Source organism: Carcharodon carcharias, chromosome 23 (assembly GCF_017639515.1).
Source record: "Carcharodon carcharias isolate sCarCar2 chromosome 23, sCarCar2.pri, whole genome shotgun sequence".
Lineage (NCBI taxonomy): Eukaryota > Metazoa > Chordata > Chondrichthyes > Lamniformes > Lamnidae > Carcharodon > Carcharodon carcharias.
Window position 1 is genome coordinate 43,097,666 of NC_054489.1, and position 25,558 is coordinate 43,123,223.

The 25,558-nt window shown below is 41.8% G+C and overlaps 1 protein-coding gene across 5 annotated transcripts in view; it reads left to right on the forward strand.

The window, feature by feature from the left end:
- Nucleotides 1-25,558, forward strand: part of tlk2 (tousled-like kinase 2) — a 153,131-nt gene that overhangs the window by 97,314 nt on the left and 30,259 nt on the right. For all 5 annotated transcript variants that reach the window (XM_041173335.1, XM_041173337.1, XM_041173338.1 and 2 more), the window contains 5 exons: nt 675-772; nt 7,442-7,523; nt 9,049-9,140; nt 17,159-17,248; nt 19,348-19,517. In XM_041173335.1, coding sequence (XP_041029269.1) covers nt 675-772; nt 7,442-7,523; nt 9,049-9,140; nt 17,159-17,248; nt 19,348-19,517 — 532 coding nt within the window. The remainder of the gene's footprint in view (nt 1-674; nt 773-7,441; nt 7,524-9,048; nt 9,141-17,158; nt 17,249-19,347; nt 19,518-25,558) is intronic.

A 25,558-nucleotide genomic window follows, 5' to 3' on the forward strand; every position in this document is an offset into this window, starting at 1 on the left:
AGTACCATTCTCCTTGTAACGGCAGGACCTCTGGTACTTCAGCCAAGTGGCCAGTCTACATGAGTGAGTCTGAATGGTGAATGTGACAAGCACCTTGCTCCTGTCCTCAATGCTGCCACATACGCCAACTTTTCCAGCACAGCTGGGAATTGCAGCACCACTGCTGCTGTCTGTTCGAGTTAACTCTGCATATCAAACATGGGACTTTCTGGTCCATGCGGCTCAGTGCCACACTGGACCTTGAATTTAACTAGTGATGGTCAGCCATTGTTTGTGGGGCTGGATTAATGGATTAGCTAGCCTTTTCTTGCCAGTCGGTTTCATATAAATATATGCAAATATGCCATTAGACAAGTTACTGCAGGAACAGTTCTTTTGCTACTGGTATGCTGTCGTATTTTAGCGGCTTGTGTAGATATCTTCAATCCAGCTAACTCAGCTTAGTTGGCTTTGGTTGAGTGCTATGCAGTCAATATCTGGTGTAATGGACATTATGGATTTTTTTTAAATGCTAGATACAATAATCACTTTCAAATTACTAGAACATTTTAAATGTATTTGTTGTACCTTTTGACTATTGTTGTTGTGTTAGGTGTAGGTTATGTTCTTCTGTCTGATTTTGGGGCATAGTTTGCTTAGATTGTATCTTTTCATTCTTCCTTTTCCTTGTGCAGGAGGAGGCTGAGATACAGGCAGAGCTAGAGCGGTTGGAAAGAGTACGCAATTTACACATAAGGGAACTGAAGAGGATACACAATGAAGATAATTCACAGTAAGTTATCAGTGTCTCTTGAAATATATACTTTATGGCAGGGCTTCCTAAACTGTGGTTTGTGACTCACAGTGGGGTCACGAGACAAGATTTTGGGGTCATGAGCTCCAGTGCAGCAATGGCTACTGTTGAATTCGGACTGCATGCTAACAGCTGCAAAGCTCTTTTAAGTTCTCAGTTTTTTCCAACGGTGGGCATCGCATAACGGACAGATCTTTGAGTCCTAATTGCTGCTGCAAAAAAACCCAGTAAATAGATAAGTGTTCTTTGTAAAGAAAACCCTGTTTAAGCATTTCCTACCAGGCTGAACCAACTCCTCCCCTATCAGTAGATGAAGGCGTGTTTTCCCCTGCTCCTGTCCGCCCCATCCACTCAACAACTCTTGTACCCCCAAGTTTTCATCCTGGGGTGATACAAAGTCTGGGAAGCAGAGGTAACTTTCACTTGTTTCACTCTTGACTTGCTGACTTTCCTCTTGCCTTGAGTTTAGGTTCAACTGTGAAGTTTCTTTTTGATCTTTTATCCCTCTTTTGATTCCCATCAAAACTAAAAAGAAATGTTCTCATCGCACGTTCCTCTTCTTTAAAAAATGAAAGCACCATACCTACCCTGATCTGAATGTCCAGTTTACTTAATTTGATTTATCTTGGGGCATGGATGTCGTTAGCAAGACCGGCATTTACTGCCAATCCTAGTTGCCCGTGAGAAGTTGGTGGTGAATCGCTATAGCCATTGTGAAGGGGGTTCCCTCAGTGTTGTTAGTAGCAAGATAATAAAGGGGTAACTTTAGATTCCTTGGACATTGGGCTAGTTTTGGGGAGGTAGGACCTGTATAGGCTAAATGGTTTGCACCTCAACAGGGCCGAGACCAATGTCTTTGCGAGGCGGTTTGCTAGTGCATTTGGGGGGGGTTTAAGCTAACTTGCCAGCGGGGTGGGAACCAGATCTAACATTGAAAAGGCAAAACAAAGTGCACAAAGATTTGGAAGGACAGAAATTATATAAACTGCAGAAACTTTGTGGCACAGGAGGAGGCTATTCAGCCTCTCAGTCAACGAGGAGCTACTCTGCTTAATTCCACCTTCCTGCACTAGGGGCAGCTGGACTTTCAGCAGATTTTCAGCTGGACTTGGGGTGCACACCTGACATGGGCGAGCGTGAAATAGCACATGATGACGTCGGACGTGTCCCAACGTCATCGCGCAGTTGCGCGGTATTTCGGTCAGTGGGCATGCGCGGGAATTGACAGCACCTGCCAACAATTAAGAGGGCTGTTAAGCCCATTAACCAACTAATTAAAGTGAAATTTTCCCTGCCCTTCCAGCTTACGGTTGGAGAGTGGGCAAATAGGCCAAGCGGCCTTTGTTTTTTTTTTTGCAAAACCTCATCCACGGGTGGGTGAGGTTTTGAACAGTGATTTTTAAAAAAAATTAAAATTTTTGACATGTCCCTACTCATGTGATGGAGTCACATGAGCTGAGACAGGTTTTCCTTATTTTTGAAATCTTTATTTTTAATGTTAAAAATCTTCAGCTCCCTGAGGCAGCTCTGTGCCTCAGGGAACTTTCAATGAGCGCACCCGTACGCATTCATACACTTCAGCGCTTGCACTCCTCCCGCCCCCACCCAGGCAGCACTGAGGTTATCAGCAGGCGTTTCACACTGGGTGGCCATTAATTGGCCAGCCAGCGTGAAATTGCGGTTGGGGCCTGATCGTGGTCGATGGACCGTTGCCAAGCAGTTCCCGGGCCAGCCCACCCCACAAGGTAAACTTTCTGCCCTAGGCCTGTAGCTCTGCAGATCATAGATCTTCACTAGACGTCCATGCACTTTTGCTTTTTAAATGTTCTGAGAGTTTCTGCCTCTACCACCCTTTCATGCAGTGGGTTCCAGGTCCCTACCACCTTCTGGGTGAAAAAATGTTTCTCTTCCCTCATGCTTCTGCCAGTTACTTTAAATCTATGTTTTGGACCCCTCTGCTAAAGTAATTAGGTTGTTGCTATTTATTCTCTCTCAGCCTCTCATAATTTTATGCACCTCAATTAAGTAATCCCTCAGCCTCCTCTGTTCCAAGGAAAACAACGTATCCGGTCTTTCCTCAAATTTTTGAGTCCTAGCAACATCTTTGTAAACATCCTCTACACCTTCTACAGAGCAATTGCATCTTTCCTGTAATGGGGTGGCCAGAACTATAAGCCGTATTCTAGCTGCAGCCTAACTAGTGTTCTAGCATGATCTCCCTGCTTTTATTTTGTATGCCTCGGCTAATAAAGGAAAGCCCACAATATGCCTTTTTAACCACCGTATCAACCTGTCCTGCTATCTATAGAATCCATGGACATACACTGTTTTTCCACACTGCTCGGTATCCTCACATTTATTGTGTATTTCCTTCTCATGTCGTACCTCCCAAAATGTGTTACCTCATACTTCTCCAGATCGAAATCCATTTTACACTTTCTGCCCAACTGATCAGACCATCTATATCTTGCTGCAGTCTGAAGCTTTCCTCCTTTTTGTCAACCACATGCCAATTTTTGAATCATCTGCACCTTTATCATGAGTCTAAATCATTAATACAAACTACAAAAACAAGGGAGTAAGTAGTGAGTCCTGCAGAGCCTTGCTTGTAATAGCCTTCCAGTCACAAAGACACCTGTCAACCCTTTGCTTCCTGACATTAAGCCAATTTTGGATCAAATTAGCCATTCTCCCTTGGGTCCCAAGGGCTATTACTCTTTTGACCAGTCTGTCATGTGGGACCTTGTCAGAATCTTATTAGAATCGATGTGGACATATAGCAGCAGAGTAAAAGATGGTATGGTATTAAATGGAGTCAGAGTAAGAGGGAATGCAATATAGTCTAAATTAGTTTTTACTGTGCTTATAACTAAATGCACAAAGCATGATAAGTAAGATTGGTGAGCTGCAAGTGTAGATGTTCACGTGGGAGTATGATGTTCTGACAATAGTGGAGACCTGGCTCAAGGAAGGGTGGGACTGGGTATTAAATATCCCAGGATTCCGGGTGTTGTGGAATGATGGAAGGAAAGAAAGGAGGAGGGATGGCAGTACTGATTAAGCGTAATATTGCAATGCTGGAAAGAGAGGATGTCCTAGATAGGTCATGGACAGAATCTATTTCTTTAGAGCTAGGAAACAGTAGGGGTACCATTACACGACTGGGTGTATTCTGTGGCCGCCAGGAAAGATGTAAAGGAACAATTTTGCATGGAAATTAGTTGCAAAAACTATAGTAGTTATAATGGGGGGGCTTTAATTATCCTACTATTGACTGAGATAGCAATAGCATTATGGGCAGGGAGGGGTCGAATTTCTCAAGCTTGTTCAGGAGAATTTTCTGTATCAATATGTTTTCAACTCAACAAAGAAGGAGCCATTTCTGGATCTGGTTCTTAGGAATGAGGTGAATCTAGTGTCAGTAGGGGAACATTTTGGGGGGGTCAGTGATCATTGTATCGTAAGGTTTAGGCTAGCTATGGTAAAGGACAAGCAACAACCCAGAGTAAAAATAATTAAATTGGAGATGGCCAATTTCAGGAAGGTGAGAATGGTTCTGGCCAAAGTAAGTTGGAGTGAAAGATTGGCAGGCAAAACTGTAATGGAACAGTAGGCTGCCTTTAAAGAAGAGCTGGTTTGGCTACAGTCGAAGTACATTCCCAAGTGGGGCAATGACAGGACAAACAACGCTTGAGCTCCCTGGATGATGAAAGAGATAGAGATTTGGAAAGGAAAATGAAGTTGAAAAAGGACCTGTATGACAGATGTCAGGTTGGTAATACAAATGAGAACCCGGCCGAATATAGAAAGTTCAGAGGGGAAGTGAAAGAAAGAAATAAGAAAGGCAAAGAAAGAGTATGAAAGAAGATTTGTAGATAACATAAGAGGGAGTCCAAATGTCCTCTTTAGGCATATAAATAGTAAACGGATACTAAAAGGAGGTGTGGGGCCAATTATGCACCAAAAAGGGGATTTATGCATGGAGGCAGAAGGCATGACTACTACTTTGCAGCTGTCTTTGCCAAGGACGAAAATGCTGCCAAAGTCATAGTGACAGAGGAGATAATTGAGACACTGGTTGAGCTAACAATCGATAAATAGAAGGTATTAGAAAGGCTGGTTATGCTAAAAGTTGACCAGACGGGATCAGATCCATCGAGGATCCTGAGGGAAGGAAGGGTGTAAATTGCGAATACTCTGGCCATAATCTTCCAATCCTCCTTAGATAGGGACTTGAGAGCCAGAGGACTAGAGAATTGTAAATGTTGCACAATTATTCAAAACAATAGGATGTAAGGATAAGCCCAGCAACTATAGGCCAGTCAGTTTAACCTCAGTGGTGAGAAAGCTTTCAGAAATGATGATCAGGGACACAATTAACAGTTACTTGGACAAATGTGGTTTAATTAGGGAAAGCCAGCAGAGATTTGTTAAAGGCAAGTCTTGTTTACCTAGATAGATTGTGTTTTTTGATAAAGTAACTGTCAGGGTTGATGTAGTGTACATAGTCTTGCTAAAAATGTTTGATAAAGTATCACAAAACAGGCTTGTCAGCAAAGTTAAAACCATGGAATAAAGGGACAGTAGTAGCATGGATGCAAACTTAGTTGAGTGCCAGGAAACAGAGCAGTGGTGAATAGTTGTTTTTCGGACTGGAGGAAGGTGCAAGTGGAGTTCCCAGGGCCAGCACTAGGATCACTGTTTTTCCTTAATGACCTAGACTTGGATGTGAAGGGCAAAATTTACAGATGGCCCAAATCTCAGAAGTATTGTGAACTGTGAGCGGGTTAGTGATAGAGTTCAAGAGGACATGATGGACTGGTGGAATGAGGCAGACACGTGGCAGATGAAATTTAGCACAGAAAAGTGTGAAGTGATACGTTTTGATAGAAAGGACAAGGAGAGGCAGTATAAAATAAAGGATGCAATTCTAAAGGTGGTGCAGGAGCAGAAGGACCGGGGGTATATGTGCACAAGCGGTTGAAGGTAGCAGGGCAGATTGAGTAGGTGATTAATAAGTTAGGTGGGATTCTGGCCTTTATATATAGGGGCATAAGAGTACAAAAGCAAGGAAGTTATGATGAACCTTTGTAAAACACTGTTCTTTAAGAAGGATATGAACGTATCAGAGAGGATGCAGAAAAGATGTCAAACATTGGCTCAACAGATGTTGGATGAGAGATTTCAGTTATGAGGATAGATTCTAGAAGCTGGGGTTGCTCTCCTTGGCGAAAAGAAGGTTGAGAGGAGATTTTATAGGGTTCTCCATCAAAACAAAGGAACATTTGGCCCATCGAGTCTGCTCCACCATTCAATTAGATGATGGCTGATCATCTACCTCAATGCCACTTTCCCATGCTATCCCCATATTCCTTGATGTCATTAGAAATCAGTTGATTTCTGTCTTGAGCATGCTCAATGATTGAGCTTCCACAGCCCTCTAGGATAGAGCATTCCAAAGATTCAACATCCTCTGAGTGAAGAAATTCCTCCTCATCTCAGTCTTAAATGGCCTGTCTCAGAATAAGCGGCATTGGTAAGGCCCATTTATATATAGGGTGGTAATGTTACAACAGTAGGGTTATGGAGTGTGATCAGCTGCACTCCTCCAAGACCAGTTTCTCCTTTCTGAGGAGTAAGTGTTCAGAACTGTTCACAGTGCCACAGATGTGATCCAACCTAAGCTTTGTGTAGCTAAAGTGTGACTTCTGCACTCTTGTATTCTAGTTTTGTACATATATAGCCAACGCAGTTGAAATCCTGTAGGTGGAGTACTTGCATTGCTTAAACATAAGATGTGCTTGCCGGACTTGATTGGTTGGTTTATGAACATGGACTTTAATGCGAATAAGCCATCTCTTTCTGCTCATTTCTTGGGTCTCGTGCCCCACATGGTCCCCAGCTAAGACATCAGGCAAATTATTTGGTATCCAACTCTCTGCAATTCCACTTTGGAACAATGGGTATGAAAGAACCATCCAGGGTGACTGATTTTCTTTTTAACTGTACCCTGGGAAATTATCCTGCTTGCACTCAACACCTTCGTGGCAACATTGGCTGGAATAGGGAATTAAATGATTGAGGATCATGGAGAACTGTATACTACTAACCCTTAACAAAAACAGAATTACCTGGAAAAACTCAGCAGGTCTGGCAGCATCGGCGGAGAAGAAAAGAGTTGACGTTTCGAGTCCTCATGACCCTTCGACAGAACTAAGTAGAAATAGGAAAGGGGTGAAATATAAGCTGGTTTAAGGTGTGTGTGTCTCTCACACACACACGCACACACACACACACACACACACCCACCCACCCACCCCTTAAACCAGCTTATATTTCACCCCTTTCCTATTTCTACTTAGTTCTGTCGAAGGGTCATGAGGACTCGAAACGTCAACTCTTTTCTTCTCCACCGATGCTGCCAGACCTGCTGAGTTTTTCCAGGTAATTCTGTTTTTGTTTTGGATTTCCAGCATCCGCAGTTTTTTGTTTTTATTACTACTAACCCTTTCCTGCTGCTGTTTATGGATGGTAGTGTGTGTTGGAACATTGTAATTTAGACTTCTTTTGAAGCAGTTATACAAACTTTACAGTACAGGTAGTGGTTATTCTGCTGACCCATTTGCTTGTATGATCATCTTGTTGCAGATTTAAAGATCATCCTACGTTAAATGACAGATATTTGCTACTACACCTGTTGGGAAGAGGAGGTTTCAGTGAAGTGTACAAGGTATGTTCTTCCAACAAGCAGCATAAGAGTATGAGAAAATATATAATCTCATCTGTTAAGTTTCTTTAAACCTGACTTTTGCCGTTATCAATTGTGGGTTGTTGATAGAGAATGAAACACTTTCCATTTCAGGCATTATACAATACGTGCTGTATCCTATTTTGAGTGAATGTGTCATAATGGAGGCAGTTATGTGGTGTGGGTTCATCTTCACTGCAGACTGCATTGAGATTAGGCAACCCCACTTCATGAAGACTCTTCTAGCCAGCAGAGAGGAAACTTCCATCCTGGTCTCTTATCCGTATACTTGTGTTTAACCTGATTTAACCAGTTGACCACAATTAAATGTGGACAAAGCATACCCTGCATGGCTATGTGCCATTAATTTTTGCAACCAGTGCAATTTAATCTTTATATGGTGCGCTTGAGAGATGGGTTCATTACAGGAACGGGAGCATGATCTGCAGCAGAAACAAGCTTGAGGGGCTGAATGGCCTATTCCTCTATAATTGTGATTTTGCTTCAAATCCATGGAGCTGAGATTATGGAAATCAAATTAAGCTGAATATTTTTCCAAATCATGTCTCCAGTCTGAGAGCATAGCGTGGTTGACGTGACTGTGCTCTGTGGCAAGGAATGGTAATGTGGATTTATGCTAAGAAAGATTATTGAACAAGTGTTCTCCCGATGGTCAATCGAGAGTGAGAGTCTTTTGGTAAATGCATTAGTGTTTTTTTTTCACTTATGGGATGTGGGCTTTGCTGGCTGGGATGTTATTTTAATTATTAATGCATGTCAAAAGCATTTAGTTTTTGCCATAATTTCACTGAAACTTTGTTATTCCAATGTTTTTTTTAAGAAGTTGCAACAAACAATGAGACTTAGAAATCAATTGCACATTTTGTCCAAACAAAACGCATCCAACTGCATGTGGCACAAGTTGATGCACATCAGAGTGCCACAGGATACCTCCACTCCCACAAGTGCATCCACACACCCTGTTCCGTGAAGTGTAGTGTCTGTATGTTCAAGGTTGTGCTTTGGACTGGGCTGTTTCTAAGGGGCCCTTGTGGAAATTTGTAAGGTGTAGAGAAGTTGAAGGCACTACCAGATGCACGGGGCAATGGAAAGGAAGGAACACAAGGTCAGGATTATGTGGAATAAGTTTAAGATTGATGCCAGGATATATATCCTTACACATGGTGATCAGCAGATGGAAAGGATTCCCAAGAAGGACGGTTTGAAGCCAAGGCACTGACAAATTAAATGTGGGAATGGGAATTTGATGAGGTTTGTATTCTTGGAGGATGAAATGGTTCAACTGAACCAGACTTCTGTTTTATGTCCACTAAGAAGTTAGCCCCAAGCAGTCAATACACAGGAATGTGCATTGGTTGTAATGAAAAATTTAAATTGGATCTTCTGCAGCTACAGATGCTTGCTGCTGATTATTGGTGATGACATTTGTTTAGAAGGTTGGTCCAGTTTTAAAATGAAATTACTTCATGTTGAATCTTTTTAATAGGCATTCGATCTACAAGAACAGAGATATGTAGCAGTAAAAATTCACCAGTTAAATAAAACCTGGCGGGAGGAAAAGAAAGAAAATTACCACAAGTAAGTTTTAAGAGATTCTGCCCAATTGTGCATCAGAATTCTTATAACCTCTGTACTTACTGGAACAAAACTTACAGCAGTGTTTTTCACTAACACCTTATCAAGGACCACAATATTGGAACTTGCTTGACAACCTTGCTTGGTGATGCTCCCAGGGATGTTGGCCTGTACCCAGCTTCCTACATGAGCCCTAGATTTTGAAAATGTCATGCTGGGCAGCTTTCCCACAAAGAGAAAGAGCTTGCATTTATACAGTGCCTTTCACAAAATCGGGATGTCTCAAAGCACTTTACAGCCATTGAAGTACTTTTTGAAAGTGAGTCACTGTTCTAATGTAGGAAACAGTACAGCAAATTTGTACCCAGCAAAGTCCCACAAATAGCAATGTGGTACTGACCAAATAAGCTGTATTTGTAATGTTGTTTGAGGGATAAATATTGATCAGGATACCAAGGAGAACTCCACTCCTCTGACCATGGGTCTTTTATATTCACTTGAGAGGGCAGGTGGGGCCTCAATTTAGTGGCTCATTGAAAGATAACACTTCCAACAGTTCAGCAGTCCCTCAGTACTGCATTGGATTTTACCTGGATTACATGCTCAAGTTTCTGGGGGGGCGCTTGAATCCACACCATTTTACCCCCGAGATGAGAGTGCTATCTCTGAACCATGGAGGAATGAGGAATAGAATTACAGGGTGCATTGCCCCACTAAAAATGAGAGATTCTACAGTTTTGACTTTCACTTACTTCATAATTAATGCCAGTAAGGCTTACTGCACAGTCAACTTTTACTTTGACTTCAGATATCAATAAAAGCTATCATTGATTTTAAAAAGCATTGGAGTTCATTACCTAACTACCCTTCAAAGAATAAAAACTTGGATTATATCGTGCCTTATTGCTGTTGTAGGATGCCTGTAAGTGAATTGCAACAATACTGAGTCATCTACAACTAAAAATGCTCTTTGATGTAATTCACTTTCCTGTGTTCCCACTTAAGCATTTTCTTGTTTTTTGCACTTTCCCAAGAGGTGTTTCTTATACATAATCATTAGGTGTTGACTGGAAAAATCTGATGAGACAGAAACTGAATTGGTAATCAGCTGGTGGCTTGTAGGTGTACTAGAGCATACATCATAAAAAATTCAGTCGTAGCCTTGGCCTGCGCCTGTTCAATTGTGATTGATGTGCTGCAACCTTTCGTTTTTCTGCACTGTAGCTGTATTCCCCTGGGTTCAAACTATTAAATTCAAAGCTGTTTCATTTTATGAGCTGGCAAGTTCTAAAGGATGGAATCATTCTTCAAGTGTGCTTTTTTAGTTGGTTAAGAAATATGTTCTGCACCATGGGCTTTCGAAGGTGTTTTTATTTTTATTTATGTAGGTTTGTTGTCTCTCCGTTGGTTTTACAATGATTTATAACTACAAAAACTCTGGCTGAGAGTTGAATTAGAAGGAACTTTTAAGCACTGCAAGAAAATACTGGAGCTCTGCCTGGAAAACATGGGTTGATGTGCATGTTTCATTTGCAACTTAAATTTTTATCATTAATGTATTTAGGAAAAGTGACAGTGAGTCCTTGTGTTTGACAGCCAGGATTGGTATGAACCAGACTTACCCATATTGAGTGATTTATACCAGTATTTACTGGAGCTAGGTGGAATTTGTATCGAGTGGGAATGAAAACAAAACTGAAAATACACAGCCCCCATCAGTTAGCTTCTGAAAGAAAAATTATGCATTAATATCTTGTTTGGGACCCTGTTTTGACAAAGGAGCCTCACTTTCAAATACTGACTGACGTGCTGTGCAGTTAGAGAAATCTTTTGTTTTCCAGATTTTAGGTATGTCCTGTTTGCAATTTGGTAATTGTTTATGTGTGTGCGTGTGTAGTCGTATTGATTTGAGAATGAGTTAACAACTTAGCTTTCTGGATTGAACCATTATGGGCAATCTATTTCCCAAAGGATTTTGACAGCCTCGTTTTCCTTGGATACCCTGAATAGTGATCCAAAGTCAGTGACTTGAAGATGGTAAATTTGCACTCCCATTCTTAAGTTCCTTATTGTATTTGGAGGGATGTGTACTTCAGTCTAGTCTCATTTTTCAAGACAGATGATTGATGGGGCATGAAATGCTCAACCAAAAGCAGAATCTGTTTAAAAGGGAGATGGATAAATATTTAAAAAAAGAAAACATTAACAGGTCATGGGGAAAGAGAAAGGCAATGGGACTAAACTCTTATAAAGAGCTGGCACAGGTGCAATGGTTGAATGGTCTCCAACCTTATAACAGTGCCCTTCAAAAGTACTTCATTGTCTGTTGAGCGTCCTGGAATGCCCTGAGATCGTGAAAGGCGCTATATAAATGCACATTCTTTTCTGTATTGTAAAATTCCAAAATTCTAATAAACATCGAGATTATGCCCCACGTACTGTTGGGTTTCCATTCTAGCCCTGGACGGCTCTTTCCAGCACACCTACCTATAATTATTAAAGCCTCATTTAGTAGTAATTGTTTTTAATGGCTTTTATTATAATTGGCCCCAAAACCAATACATTATACAAGGGATCATGATTCAGAATAGTGCCTTTATTGCATGAATGGTAGAAGGGTCGTTGTAGACATTAAAGATTCCTAACACTTGCCCCCTAAAATCTGTTTTCAATTTCCTGGACACATTGGTAACAATTTCCTCTTCTTGCACCTTTCCCATTTCCTCCATAGAAAGTCTAGCCTCTTTGAGCTTACCTGACTGCAGGCTGCTTGAGCAATCGCTATAAGTATGTGTACATGTTTGCATGCAAGCCTCTTAATTATTTTTTTGTGATGTGGGGACTCTTGCACAATACTCAGTGCTTCATGTGCATGTGTTGGCTTTGTATTTGGAGAGAGACTTCAATCCCACAGCTGCTTACACTCCAGAGTGCATATAGAAGCCAATTTTTGTCCATGTAATTTATCCTTCAGTGAGTGCCTCTGTTTGTGAACATGATGCACCTTTCAGTTTTGTATTATACAATTATGTGTGCTTTTCTGGCAGATTTCCTGTAGGGGTGATTTTCCAGAGTCTGCACCCAGGTAGACTGGATCACCTGGGCGGAGCAGATATCGAAATTGAGCGAGTTTGAAGGCACATCTATGAACAAACCCTTTTGATTTTTTTTTTCTACCTTTTGTCCCATTGAACCCCATTGGGCCACAGATTCTTTTGCATTTAGGTTTTTGCTGCTCAGATACTATTCATTGATCACAATCTGTAACAGTAATGTTTTAAATAGCGGGCTGGTGACAAAACAAAACAACAATTTGGAAATGTTACACCCTCCAATCTCATTTTAGAAGGTGCCAGATTCATAGAAGTGGGAAATAATAGGAACAGAAAGCTAAAGACTGTCAGGTTAATAAATTCAGTGCCAAAGCCACGTTTGGACCATAATGTGAGATTGAGCATGTGATACTCTGGCAAGGGTTTGGAGAAAAACTGAGGGACTTGAGGATATTAAAATTAGTAACAAATAGTCCATTTAATTTCCTTTGTACAAATCCGCTATCCGAAAACAGGACGTATTTATGCTGACACGCATGAATTTTGATTATTTTTAAATGAGTAAAATAACTTGAGTTAGGTGCTCCATTGGCGTGGCAGCGTGTTGACTTGCTATTGGCTTTACGTGCCTGTCTTTTCCCACTGCTTGAGTAGCCCGAATAACCCTGACCTGACCCGGCCCGAATCAATTCGAACTCCGTCCCGCAGTTGCAGATTTTGTGACACCGTACCTGTATTAAAAGCCACCAACTTCCCTAGAGCTCATGATCTACGCCCTAAGGTTTTAAAATAGGAGGTGGCTGCAGAGATGGTGGATATATGTGATCTTCCAGAATTTGCTAGGTTCTAGAACTGTCCCTGTGAATTGGAAGGTAGCAAATGTAACCCTGCTATTCAAGAAAGGTGGGGAGAGTAAACAAGGAGGTAAAAGCCAGTGAGCCTGACACCAATAGTAGGGAAAATGATAGAATCTATTATTAGGGACTTGTTAATGGGGCACTTAAATCATCTTCATCTTTTGTAAGGCTTTAGAAGCAAAAGCTGTCATCACAGTTTTAATTTCAAATTCCCTAACCAGCCTAATGCCCTGCTGGAGAGCAAGTATAACTCTAGAATAAAAGCAAAATAGTGCGGATGCTGGAAATCTGAAACAAAACCAGAAAATGTTGGAAAAACTCAGCAGGTCTGACAGCATCTGTGGAGAGAAAGACAGAGTTAACATTTCGAGTCCGTATGACTCTTCTTCAGAGCTAAACAGAAGTAAAAATGTGATGAAATTTATACTGTTTAATGGGGGTTGAGCAGATGAAGCTGGATAGAAGGCCAGTGAAAGTTGGAGGCAAAGGAGAGATTGACAGAGATGTCATGAACAAAAGGACAAAGGGGTGTTAATGGTGATAGTACTGGCTAAAGGAGATGCTGATGGTGGCATTAAGGTAAGAAAGCAGAATGTGATAATAGCAGGACAAGGATTAGCACTCTGGAAAGAATAACATGAACAAGTGACAGATGGTCATAGTGGGGGTGGGGAAAAAGATTGAAAATAGGATAAAACAGTGAAAATAAGTGGATAAAAAATAAAAATCAATATTGGAAATAAAGGGATAAAAAGGGGTGCGGATGCAGGAGAGAGTTCATGGTCTGAAGTTGTTGAACTTAATGTTAAGTCCAGAAGGCTGTAAGGTGCCTAATCAGAAGATGAGGCGCTGTTCCTCCAGCTTTGTTGTGCTTCACTGGAACATTGTAGCAAGCCAAGGACAGACATGTAGGCATGAGAGCAGGGTGGTGTGTTGAAATGGGAAGCAACAGGAACGTCTGGGTCATGCTTGCAGACAGACCGAGGGCGTTCCGCAAAGCAGTCATCCAGTCTGCATTTGGCCTCTCCAATGCAGAGGAGACCGCATTGGGAGCAATGATTGCAGTAGGCCAAATTGAAGGAGGTGTAAGTGAAGCACTGGTTTACCTGAACGGAGTGCTTGGGCCCTTGGACGGGGAGGAGGTAAAGGGAAAGGTATTGCACCTTCTGTGATTATATGGGAAGGTGCCGTGGAAGGGGAATGAGGTTTTGGGGGTAATAGAGGAATGGACCAAGGTGTCCCAGAGGGAACGGTCCCTAAGGAATGCTGACGGGGGGTGAAGGGAAGATGTGTTTGGTGGTGGCATCATGCTGGGGTTGGCAGAAATGGCGGAGGATGATCCTTTGAATGCGGAGGCTGGTGGGGTGAAAACTGAGGACAAGGAGGACCCTATCATGGTTCTGGGAGGGAGAGGAAGGTGTGAGGGCAGAGGCGCGGGAGATGGGTCGAACACGGTTGAGGGCCCTGTCAACCACAGTAGGTGGGCAACCTCGGTTAAGAAGAAGGAAGACATGTCAGAAGCGCAGTTTTGGAAAGGGGCATCATCAGAACAGATGCAACGGAGACGAAGGAACTGTGAGAGTGGGATGAAGTCCTTACAGGAAGCAGGGTGTGAGGAGGTGTAGTCGAGGTAGCTGTGGGGGTTGGTGAGCTTGTAATGGGTATTGGTGGACAATCTATCACCAGAAATTGAGACAGAGGTCAAGGAAGGGAAGCGTTATAGATAGACCTTGTGAAGGTGATGGAGGGGTGGAAATTGGAAGCAAAATTGATAAATTTTTCCAGAACCGGATCAGAACATGAAGCGGCACTGAAACAGTCATCAATGTACTGGAGAAAGAGTTGTGGGAGGGGGCCTGAGTAGGACTGGAACAAGGAATGTTCCACATACCCCATAAAGAGACTTGCATAACTGGGGCCCATGCGGGTACCCATAGCCACACCTTTTTATTTGGACCCAGACCTTCCTGGCTCTTGCCATTTCAACACACTATCCTGCTGTCATGCCCACATGCCTATCCTTGGCCTGCTGCAATGACCCCAGTGAAGCCCAGCACAAACTGGAGGAACAGCACCTCATCTTCTGATTAGCCACTTTACAGCCTTCCGGACTTAACGTTGAGCTCAAAAACTTCAGACCATGAACTCTCTCCTCCACCCTCACCCTTTTATATCCCCTTTTTCAATATTCATTTTTATTTTTATGCATTTTTAAAATTTTTATTTATTTTTGTTTGTATTCTTGTCATTATTGTTTTATCCTATTTTCGATCTTTTGTCCCACCCCCACTATGACCATCTGTCACTTGTTCATGTTGTTCTTTCCAGAGTGCTTACCTTTGTCCTACTATTATCACATTCTGCTTTCTTACCTTAATGCCACCATCAGCATCTCCTTTAGCCAGTATCACTATCATTAACACCCCTTTGTCCTTTTGTTCATGACATTTTTGTCAATCTCTCCTTTGCTTCCACCTATCGCTGGCCTTCTATCCAGCTTCACCTTTTCCAACCCCCTTAAACAGTATAAATTTCATCACATTTTTAAGTCTCCTTAGCTCTGAAGAAGAGTCATACGGACTCGAAACCTTAACTCTGTCTTTCTCTCCACAGGTGCTGTTAGACCTGCTGAGTTTTTCCAGCATTTTCAGTTTTTATAACTCCAGGATGTTGCCCTCAAACTCGAGTTGGGGACAAGATGTTATTATGTGCTCCATGGTTTGGTCAGGGTTTCCGCAGTTGCAGCCAGGCGAGGTTTTGAAATGTCTCTTGTAAATCAGGTGGCCACGTCGGCCATACCCACTCCATATTCTAATGAGGGTTGTTCACATGTTCCAGGGGAGATTGTTGAGATAAATGAATCATACAATGATTGGACAGAGCCAACATTGATTCATGAAAGGGAAATCATGTTTAACAAATCTGCTAGATTTTTTTTTAAACAGTGCAGCTCTTTGATAGATAGAGGGAACTACTGGATGCAGTGTACGTATTTGTTTTCAAAATGCTTTCAATAAGGTGGTACGCATGAGGTTATTACATAAAATTAATGCTTACTGCAGTTAATAAGGGTCTTGATGAGACCACACCTTGAGTACAGTATACATTTTGGCCTCCTTACCTAGAGGGAGCACAACAAAGGTTTACCAGACTGATTCCTAGGATGAGAGGATTGCCCTATGAGGAGAGATTGAGTGCATTAGACCTGTATTCTCTGGAGTTTAGAAGAATGAGAGGTGATTTCATTGAAACATACAAAATCCTTAAGGAATTGACAGGGTAGATGCTAGAAGAATGATTCCCCTGGCTGGGGAATCTAGAACTAGGAGTCACAGTCTTAGAATAAGGAGTCGGCTGCTTGGAACTGAGATGAGACATTTCTTCGTTCAAAGGTTGTGAATCTTTGGAATTCTCTACAGCAAAGAGCTATGAATGTTCAGTTTTGAGTATTTTCAAGTCAAAGATCAACAGATTTTTAGGTCCTGAGGGACTAGAGGGCTAGGCAGATAGTACTGGCAGGTGTAGCTGATGTAGAAGATAAACCAGGATATCACTGAAGGCCCTTTGAGTTTGCTCTGGCAAAATAGCTTACTGCTGCTCCTATTTCTTAAGTTCAGTGGTGATGCTTAGCGCATTGGGGTGGGATAATGAGAAAATGCTGAGCAGATGTATGTTAGTTCATTCTTTAAATGGTTTATCTTATTATTGTTTGCCAGACTTATTGGGTTCTTGTGCAGTTTGCTTAAGAAGAAATTTAAATTATTTATTTTCAATGTTTTTTATTTATACCATCAATGAGAGAAATCAGCTATTTCAGTGCATGACATATGAACGATGTTAAACTATACATGTTATTGATTTATTTGTTATTCCATTCCTGCATCTAGATTTCTTCGTATATATTTAATTGTTGCATTTTGGGTTGTATTTGCAATCAAGTCTAATATTTTAATGGATGAGTGAAACCATAGAATTTTTTTTTCCTGCAAAAATTGCTTTGTCAAATCCTGAAAAGGTTAATTTGCCATGTATCTGGTTTGTGTAACATTTTTTTAACCAATGGTCTAGGCTGGGTGCATATTGCTTCATGATGTTGATGGTTTGTTTACAGACATGCCTGCAGAGAGTATAGAATTCACAAGGAACTGGATCACCCCAGGATAGTCAGACTCTATGACTATTTCTCATTAGATACAGATTCGTAAGTATTTTTTTCATTAAGCTACAGTGTGTTCTTACTATACATATAAAGTTTCCCTAGGTTGCTGTTGAGCCTCAGTGGGTGGCAATCAGTTAATGTTGTCTTATGTACCTCTGGGTTTAGTCACTTGTCTGAGCAATGTTTCTTGCCAGTTGTGTATTGAAAGGGTTACAGCAGTGCTTTTTGTTCAGTCACTCATCCAGAATTTCCATTACCAGAAATGACTTCATATTAAATGTTGAGAGGCAATGGCTTCACTCAAGCCTAGGAACTACTCGGCCACCTGATCCTGACAGGCTACAAGTGGGGAGGCTCTCCTTAAGTGTGCCTGTCGGAAATACAAGCAACATCAAAGAAATTTATAGTGGAAACACCACTTTCCCCTTTAAAAAGATTTTGAACAAAAGTACACCTGCCAAGACAGTTCTATCCCTTTAGTGGGCCTTGGTGTTTATATTTAATCAGATGCTGTCTTAATGGTGTGATAGTAACTGGGGTTTTAGCTGTCATGTGGATTCAACAAATGGGTAAAGTCCTCTTAACCAAGTCTTAGCTTGACAATGAACATTGGACTAGCAAATTTGGTGGCTTTTTAACCGGTCAATAAAGGAAGCTTCCTGCTAGGAAATCAGAGGAAAATGTGTGTGTTACTTGTTCAGAAGTGTAAGGGAATTCATTTGGCAAAAGTATGCCTTGCACTCCGTTTTGCCATTTGTTATAGTTGCACGCTGCTGTTCAATACTTTTTAAAATTCATTTTTTCATGGGATGAGGGTGTGACAGGCAAGGCCAGCATTTGTTGCCCATCCCTAATTTCCCTTGGACTTGAGTGGCTTCTTAGGCTATTTCAGAGGGCAGTTAAGAGTCAAACACATTGGGCCTAGTGTCACATGTAGGCCAGACCAGATAAGAATGGCAGATTTCCTTCCCTAAAGGTAATGTGAACCAGATGGGTTTTTACGACAATCGATGATAGCTCTCATGGTCATCATTACTGAGACTAGCTTTCAATTCCAGATTTATTAATTGAACTTAAATTGCACCCATGTCTCTAAAGCATTAGCCTGGGATTCTGGATTACTAGTCCAGTGACATTACCACTATGCCACCATCTCCCCTCACATTATTTTTCAGGAGCTATATAATGTTTAACATTCTTTATATTGCACAGGCAAATATTGTGACCCTAGGCATAGCACATGGAAAATATTGTGCTGGCACCATTGCTTAAACAGCTGTTAAACCTTTATCATTTGGATTACTTTATCAGTTGTTGAAGCACAGATTGTCATCTTTCTGTCTGCAGTAATCTGAACTAGTTGTGGCTAAACATCCCTTGGTTGAAGGGATTAGCAAAAAGTACATGGATAGTTGCATTTTAGAAGCACAGAGATTTTATCAGGTAGTGTACCCTGGACATGAGGGTTTATGAAACCACCAGGTTATTTGCAAGCTGAGTGCAAAACTCTTATTTAATTGAACTTATTTTTGCTTGATAGCACCCATTATCTGTACAGCAGAATTTGTTTGAAACAACTTGGTAATAGCTCTATCAGCGGAACTTCCAGCCTTGAGAGTCACGGCTTCTTAATCCCGATTTGCTTTTAAAGTTCACCCACCCTCCCCCCACTTTGAAAGAGATGCCAAAGTTCATCAAATAGCGAATTGCCCTCTTTCAGCTGAGCAACAAAGTATACAGGAGGAGAAAGAAAACTGCCTAGCAATTTAGGCGATGAGACATTTTGCTCCAGTTTTTGAGTTGGGCATTATCCAGAATCTTGATGGGTTTTATTGGTTCTATATTGGGACACAGACTATGGCTTTGTCATGTAATAAACCCTCACTGGCCTGAGAGGAAACTGAGCAAGGAATTAGATGTGCTTTTCAGTTTAGCAAGATCAGTTTCATATATGACAAGACCATAGAAAATTCAGTAGTGGCTTCCCATTGCCAAACAGTGCACTCTGTTATCTTTATAAAGTGACTCCCATCTGATTTCAAGTGAAAATATCAATGCTTATAAAAAATGCTTAGCAGTGGATGGAGGACAGAAAAAAACAAAAACATATGATGAAGTAATGTCTTTATCTTGCTCCTCAGGTTTTGTACTGTGTTAGAGTACTGTGAAGGCAATGACCTGGATTTCTACCTGAAACAGCACAAGTTAATGTCAGAAAAGGAAGGGCGTTCCATCATCATGCAGGTGGTCAATGCTTTGAAATATCTGAATGAGATCAAGCCCCCCATCATCCACTATGACCTTAAGCCAGGTATGTATTTCTGCTGATGGCCTGTCCTGTTAATAGTCCTGTTAAAAGTGCACCTTAATTAGGAACAGCCTGTTCCTACATGGACTGTGTTTGGTCTAAATACATTGAAACTGGGAACAAATTGCCAAACTGAGATTATTGCACCAGTTATATCTCAAACAAATTCTATGTCTGTAAAAGATTCCTGACAGAGTCCATTCACTCAATGCAACAATCATTTCTGTTAAGTTCCTTATTGAAATCAATGTTGAAAATTACACAATCTAATTTCTGCACAGAACACTGTTTTCTATAATTCATTTCTCATTTCCATTTCTTTACCCCCCCCCCCCCCCCCCACTCACATGTTAGATTCAAAAGAAGAAATGTTCTTGTCAAATGCTAGACTGTATTGTATTTTACCTACACTTTATACCTGATAATGTGCCATTTCACATTGAATATAATGGTTCGATGGAGGTCAAAGTTCTTTTCAGCTGGAACAGTTCTAGTCCAGTATAATGTTTTTGGGCCGGTGGGGGAGCTATGGGGAAAGAATGGGGGAGTGGAAGCTATTGGTTGGTTCTTTCAAAGCTCAGCCATGATGGGCTGATTGACCTCCTTCTATGCTAAATGCTTCTATTCAATTTTTGACAAATACCAGATTATCAAAACCCATTTATAATGGACAGTTATGAGCAGTTTTCTGCTGGTGCTTTGTGTGGTGAGGGTGATTTTGGAAAGATGTGCAGGAAATGTGTTTGAGTTATGCTCAAAAGTTGGATTCAAATGTAACTCATGGGGATAAAAACATGCTGAATTAATTTGATACAGACTAACTAACCTAATTTAGATTGATTTTATTTCATTACTTTGACTTACCTAGATTTGATAAGTTAAATGGTAATGCCACCAATTCCCCTTACCTACCTTCTGCAATGTACGCAATAGAGCCTGATCATGAATTTGTAGTCAAGCAAACAGCGTTGTCTGCCTTAAGGTAATTCATGAACAATGAATTTCTCTGTTGCTTTAAAATTCAAGGGCTGCTATTCTATAACATTAATCAAGATAATCTCAGTGGAAAGCATTATAGGATCATAGAATGGTTACAGCATAGAAGGAAGGCATTCGGCTCTTGGCATCTGTGCCAGCTCTCTGCAAGAGCAACTTGGCTAGTCCCATTCCCCTTCCCTTTTCCTGTAACCCTGCAAACTCTTTATCTTCAGATAATTATCCAATAACCTTTCGAAAGTTCCAGTTGTATCCTCAACCTGCCCCACTCTCTGGCAGTACATTCCAGATTCTAACCACTCATTAAAAAGCAAATTTTTCTCATGTCACCTTTGGTTCTTTCGCCATTCTCCTCAATTCAGTATCCTCTGTCTCTTAACAATCCACCAATGGGAACAGCTTCTCCCTCTCTACTCTGACCAAACCCCATGATTTGAACATCTATATTCAAGTAGGAAAGATTAAAATAGGAATGTTATTACAAATGCACATGTTTAGGTATTTAAATTTTAGAAAACTTTTGTCCTTGATCAGCTGATCTAGGTAAGAGTGATCATAACATGATGGAATTTCACACTCAGTTTGAGGATCAGAAATTTGGGTCTGAAACTACCGTGCTACCCTTGTAATTGCCTTTTTTAAATTTATGAAGACAGAGTTGGCTAAAATGGAATGGAAAAATAGGTTAAAAGATAAAATGGTAAGAAACAGTGGCACACATTTAAGGAGATATTAAGCGAGTGGACAAAAATTTGGCAGATGGTGTATAATGAGAGAAAACGTGGTTGTCCACTTTGGCAGGAAGAATAGAAAAACAAAATATTATTTAAGTAATGGTACATTAAGAGACAGACAGCAGAATGCTGCAATACAGAGGGATCTGAGCTTCCTTGAATATAATCACAAAAATGAAATGCAGTTCCAGCAAGTAAGTAGGAATGTTGCCCATTATTGTAAGGAGATGAAGTATAAAAGTAGGGAAGCCTTGCTATAACTGTATAGGGTGATGGTGATTCTGAATCTAGAGTACTGTTTCAAGCCTTGGCCGCCTTATTGAAGGAGGGATAATCTTCCATTGAGAGAAATTCAGAGAAGGTTCACTAGTTTGATTCCCAGGATAAAGGTTTTGCAGTAAGAAGAAAGGTTGAACAGATTGGGCCTATACTCATTGGAGTTTAGAAGAATCAGAGATGATCTTATTGAAACATTTGTTCTCATTCGTTCATGGGATGTTGATGTCACTGGCTAGGCCAGCATTTATTGTCCATCTCTAATTGTCCTTGAGAAGGTGGCGGTCAGCTGCCTCCTTGATTTGCTGCAGCCCATGTGGTTTAAGAACAGTGCTGTTAAGGAAGGGAGTTCCAGGATTTTGACCCAGTGACAGTGAAGGAATTGCGATATATTTCCAAGTTAGGTGGTGAGTGGCTTGGAGGGGAACTTCTAGGTGGTGGTGTTACCATGTGTCTGCTGCCATTGTCCTTCTAATGGTAGCGGTTATGGGTTTGGAAGGTGCTATCTAAGGAGTATTGATGAGTTCCTGCAGTGCATATTGTAAATGGCACATGCTGCTGCTACTGTGCTTTGGTGGTGGAGGGAGTGAATGTTTGTGGATGGAGTGTCCTGCATGGTGTCAAGCTTCTTGCCTGTTGTTGGAGCTGCACTCATCTTGGCAAGTGGAGAGTATTCTATCACACTCCTGACCTGGGCTATGTAGATGGTGGACAGGCTTCGGGGAGTCAGGGGGTGAGTTATTTGCCACAAGATTCCGAGCTCCTGACCAGCTCTTGTAGCCACAGTATTTAAATGGCTAGTCCAGTTCAGTTTCTGGTCAGTGGTGGCCCCCAGGATATTGATACTGGAGGATTCATTGATGGTACCGAATGTCAAGGGCCAATGGTTAGATTCTCCCTTGTTGGAGATGGTCATTGCCTGGCACTTGTGTGGTGAGAATGTTACTTGCCATTTATCAGCCCAAGCCTGGATATTGTCCTGGTCTTGCTGCATTTGGTCATGGGCTACTTCAGTATCTGAGGAATCATGAATGTTGCGGAACATTGTGCAATCATTAGTGAACAGCAACACTTCTGACCTTATGATGGAATAAAGGTCATTGATGAAGCAGCAGGACACTACCCTGAGGAACTCCTGCAGTGATGTCCTGGAACCGAGATGATTGACCTCCAACAACCACAACCATCTTCCTTTGTGCTAGGTATGACTCCATGCAGTGAAGAGTTTTTTCCTCTGATTCCCATTGAGTCCAGTTTTGCTCGGGCTTTTTGATACCACACTTGGTCAATGCTGCCTTGATGTCAAGGGCAGTCACTCTCACCTCACCTCTGGAGTTCAGCTCTTGTTTGAACCAAGGCTGTATTGAGCTCAGGAACTGAGTGGCCCTGATGGAACCCAAACTAAGCCTCAGTGAGCAGGTTATTGCTGAGCAAGTGCTGCTAGATAGCACAGTTGATGGCCCCTTCCATCACTTTACTGATGATGGAGAGTAGACTGGTGGGATGGTAATTGGCCAGGATTTGTCTTGCTTTTTTTGTGCAGGACACACCTGGGCAATTTTCCACATTGCCAGGTAGATGCCAGTGTTGTAGCTGTACTAGAACAGCGTGACTAGTGGCGTGGCAAGTTCTGGAGCATAAGTCTCCAGTAGTATTGCCGGAATGTTGTCAGGGCCCATAGCCTTCATAGTATCCATTTCTTGTTGTCACGTGGAGTGAACTGAATTGGCTGAAGACGGGCACCTGTGATGCTTGGGACCTCTGGAGGAGGACGGGATGGGCCAGCCACTTGGCACTTTTGGCTGAAGATTGTTGCAAATGTTTCAGCCTTATCTTTTGTACTGATGTGCTGGGCTCCCCTATTATTGAGGATGGGGATATTTGTGGAACTGCCACCTCTGAGTTGTTTAATTGTCCACCACTATCCACGACTGAATGTGGCAGGACTGTGGAGCTTAGATCTGATCTGTTGGTTGTGGAACTGTTTAGCTCTGTCTATCACTTGCTGCTTGTGCTGTTTGGCACTCGAGTGGTCCTGTGTTGTTGCTTCGCCAGGTTGACACCTTGATGTTAGGTATGCCTGGTGCATGCCTTCCTGCACTCTTGATGGAACCAGGGTTGATTCCCTGGCTTGGTGGTAATGGTAGAGTTGGGGATATGCCGGGCCATGAGGTTACAGATTGTGTTTGAGTGCAATTCTGCTGCTGCTGCTGATGGTCCACAGTGCCTAATGGATGCCCAGTCTTGAATTACTAGATCTGTTTGAAATCTGTCCTATTTTGCACGATGGTAGTGCCACACAATACGATGGAGGTTATCCTTAATGTGAAGATGGGACTTCACCACACAGTGCTTGTGGGGACGGTCACTCCTAACCATACTGTTATGGACAGATGCATCTGCAGCAGGCAGGTCCTGTTCCTTAGGACTCAGCCATCTTGGCCTATAGCGGTTCTACCGAGGCACTCCTAGACATGGATACTGAAGTCCTCCATTCTGCGCCCTTGCCACCCTCAGTGCTTCCTCCAAGTGGTGTTCAACTTGGAGGAGCACTGATTCACCTGCTGAGGGGGGTTGGTATGTGGTAATCAGCAGGAGGTTTCCTTGTCCATGTTTGACCTGATGACATGAGACTTCATGGGGCCTGGAGTCGCTGTTGAGGATTCCCAGCGCACCTCCCTCCCGACTGTATGTTACTTTGCCGCCACCTCTACTGTGTTTGTCCTGTCTGTGGGGAACGACATACCCCATGATGGTGGTGTCTGGTACATTATCTGCAGGTATGATTCCATGACTATGACTATGTCAGGCTGACTAGTCTGTGAGATACCTCCTCCCAATTTTGGTACAAGCCCCTTTTGCACTTTGACAGGTGGAGTTTGTTGTTGCCATTTCCAGTGCCTAGGTCGATGATGGGTAGTCCGTCTGGTTTCATTCCTTATTGACTTTGTAGTGATTTGATACAAACTGAGTGGCTTGCAAGCCATCTCAGAGGGCAGTTAATCTCTTGCAAACCATCTCAGAGTGGATCTGAAGTCACATGTAGGCCGGACCGGGTAAGGATGTCAGAACCTCTTCCCTAAAGGGCATTAGTGAATCAGATGGGCTTTTATGGCAGCTGGTAATGTGAAATGAGGCAGGTTTAATAAATTATCTCAGAGTAAAAGATCTCAAAGGAAAAGGTGACCATAACATGGTCGAATTTAGCATTCAGTTTGAGAGTGAGAAATTTGGGTCGGAAACAACTGTGCTAAACTTAAATCAGGGTAATTACAATGGAATGAGGGCAGAGTTGGCTGGAGTGGACTGGGAAAGGAGTTTAGCAGAAAAGACGGTTGATGAACAATGGCAAAAAAAAATAGTTCATGATTCGCAACAAAGATATATCCCAGTGAGAAAGAAGGATCCCAGGAAGGGGATAAACCAACCATGGTTAACCAAGGAAGTTAAGGATAGTATCAAATTGAAAGAAAAAACATACATGGGGCAAAGATTAGTGGTAAGCTAGAGGGTTGGGAAATTTTTAAAAACTAACAAAAGATGACCTAAAAAATAGAGGGGGAAAATAAACTTCGAAGGTAACTAGCAAGTAATATAAAAACTGACAGTAAGAACTTCTTTAAATATATAAAAAGGAAGAGAGGCTGAAGTGAACATAGGCCCGTTAGAGAATGAGGCCGGGGAAATAATAATGGGGAACCAGGAAATGGCAGAGGAGTTGAATAAATATTTTGCAACAGTCTTCATGATAGAAGACACTAATAGCATTCAAAAAGTACTAAATAATCAAGGGCAAAAGACGGGGAGGAAATAAATACAGTAACTATCACTAGAGAAAAAGTACTAGGGAAACTAACGGGGCTAAAGGCCAATAAGTCACCTGGACCTGATGGGTTGCATCCTAGGATATTAAAGGGAATGGCTGCAGAGAGAGTGGATGCACTGGTAGCAACCTTCTAAGAATCCTTAGATTTTGGAAAAGTCCCAGAGGACTGGAAAACTGCCATTATAACGCCCTTATTCGAAAAGGGAGACAAA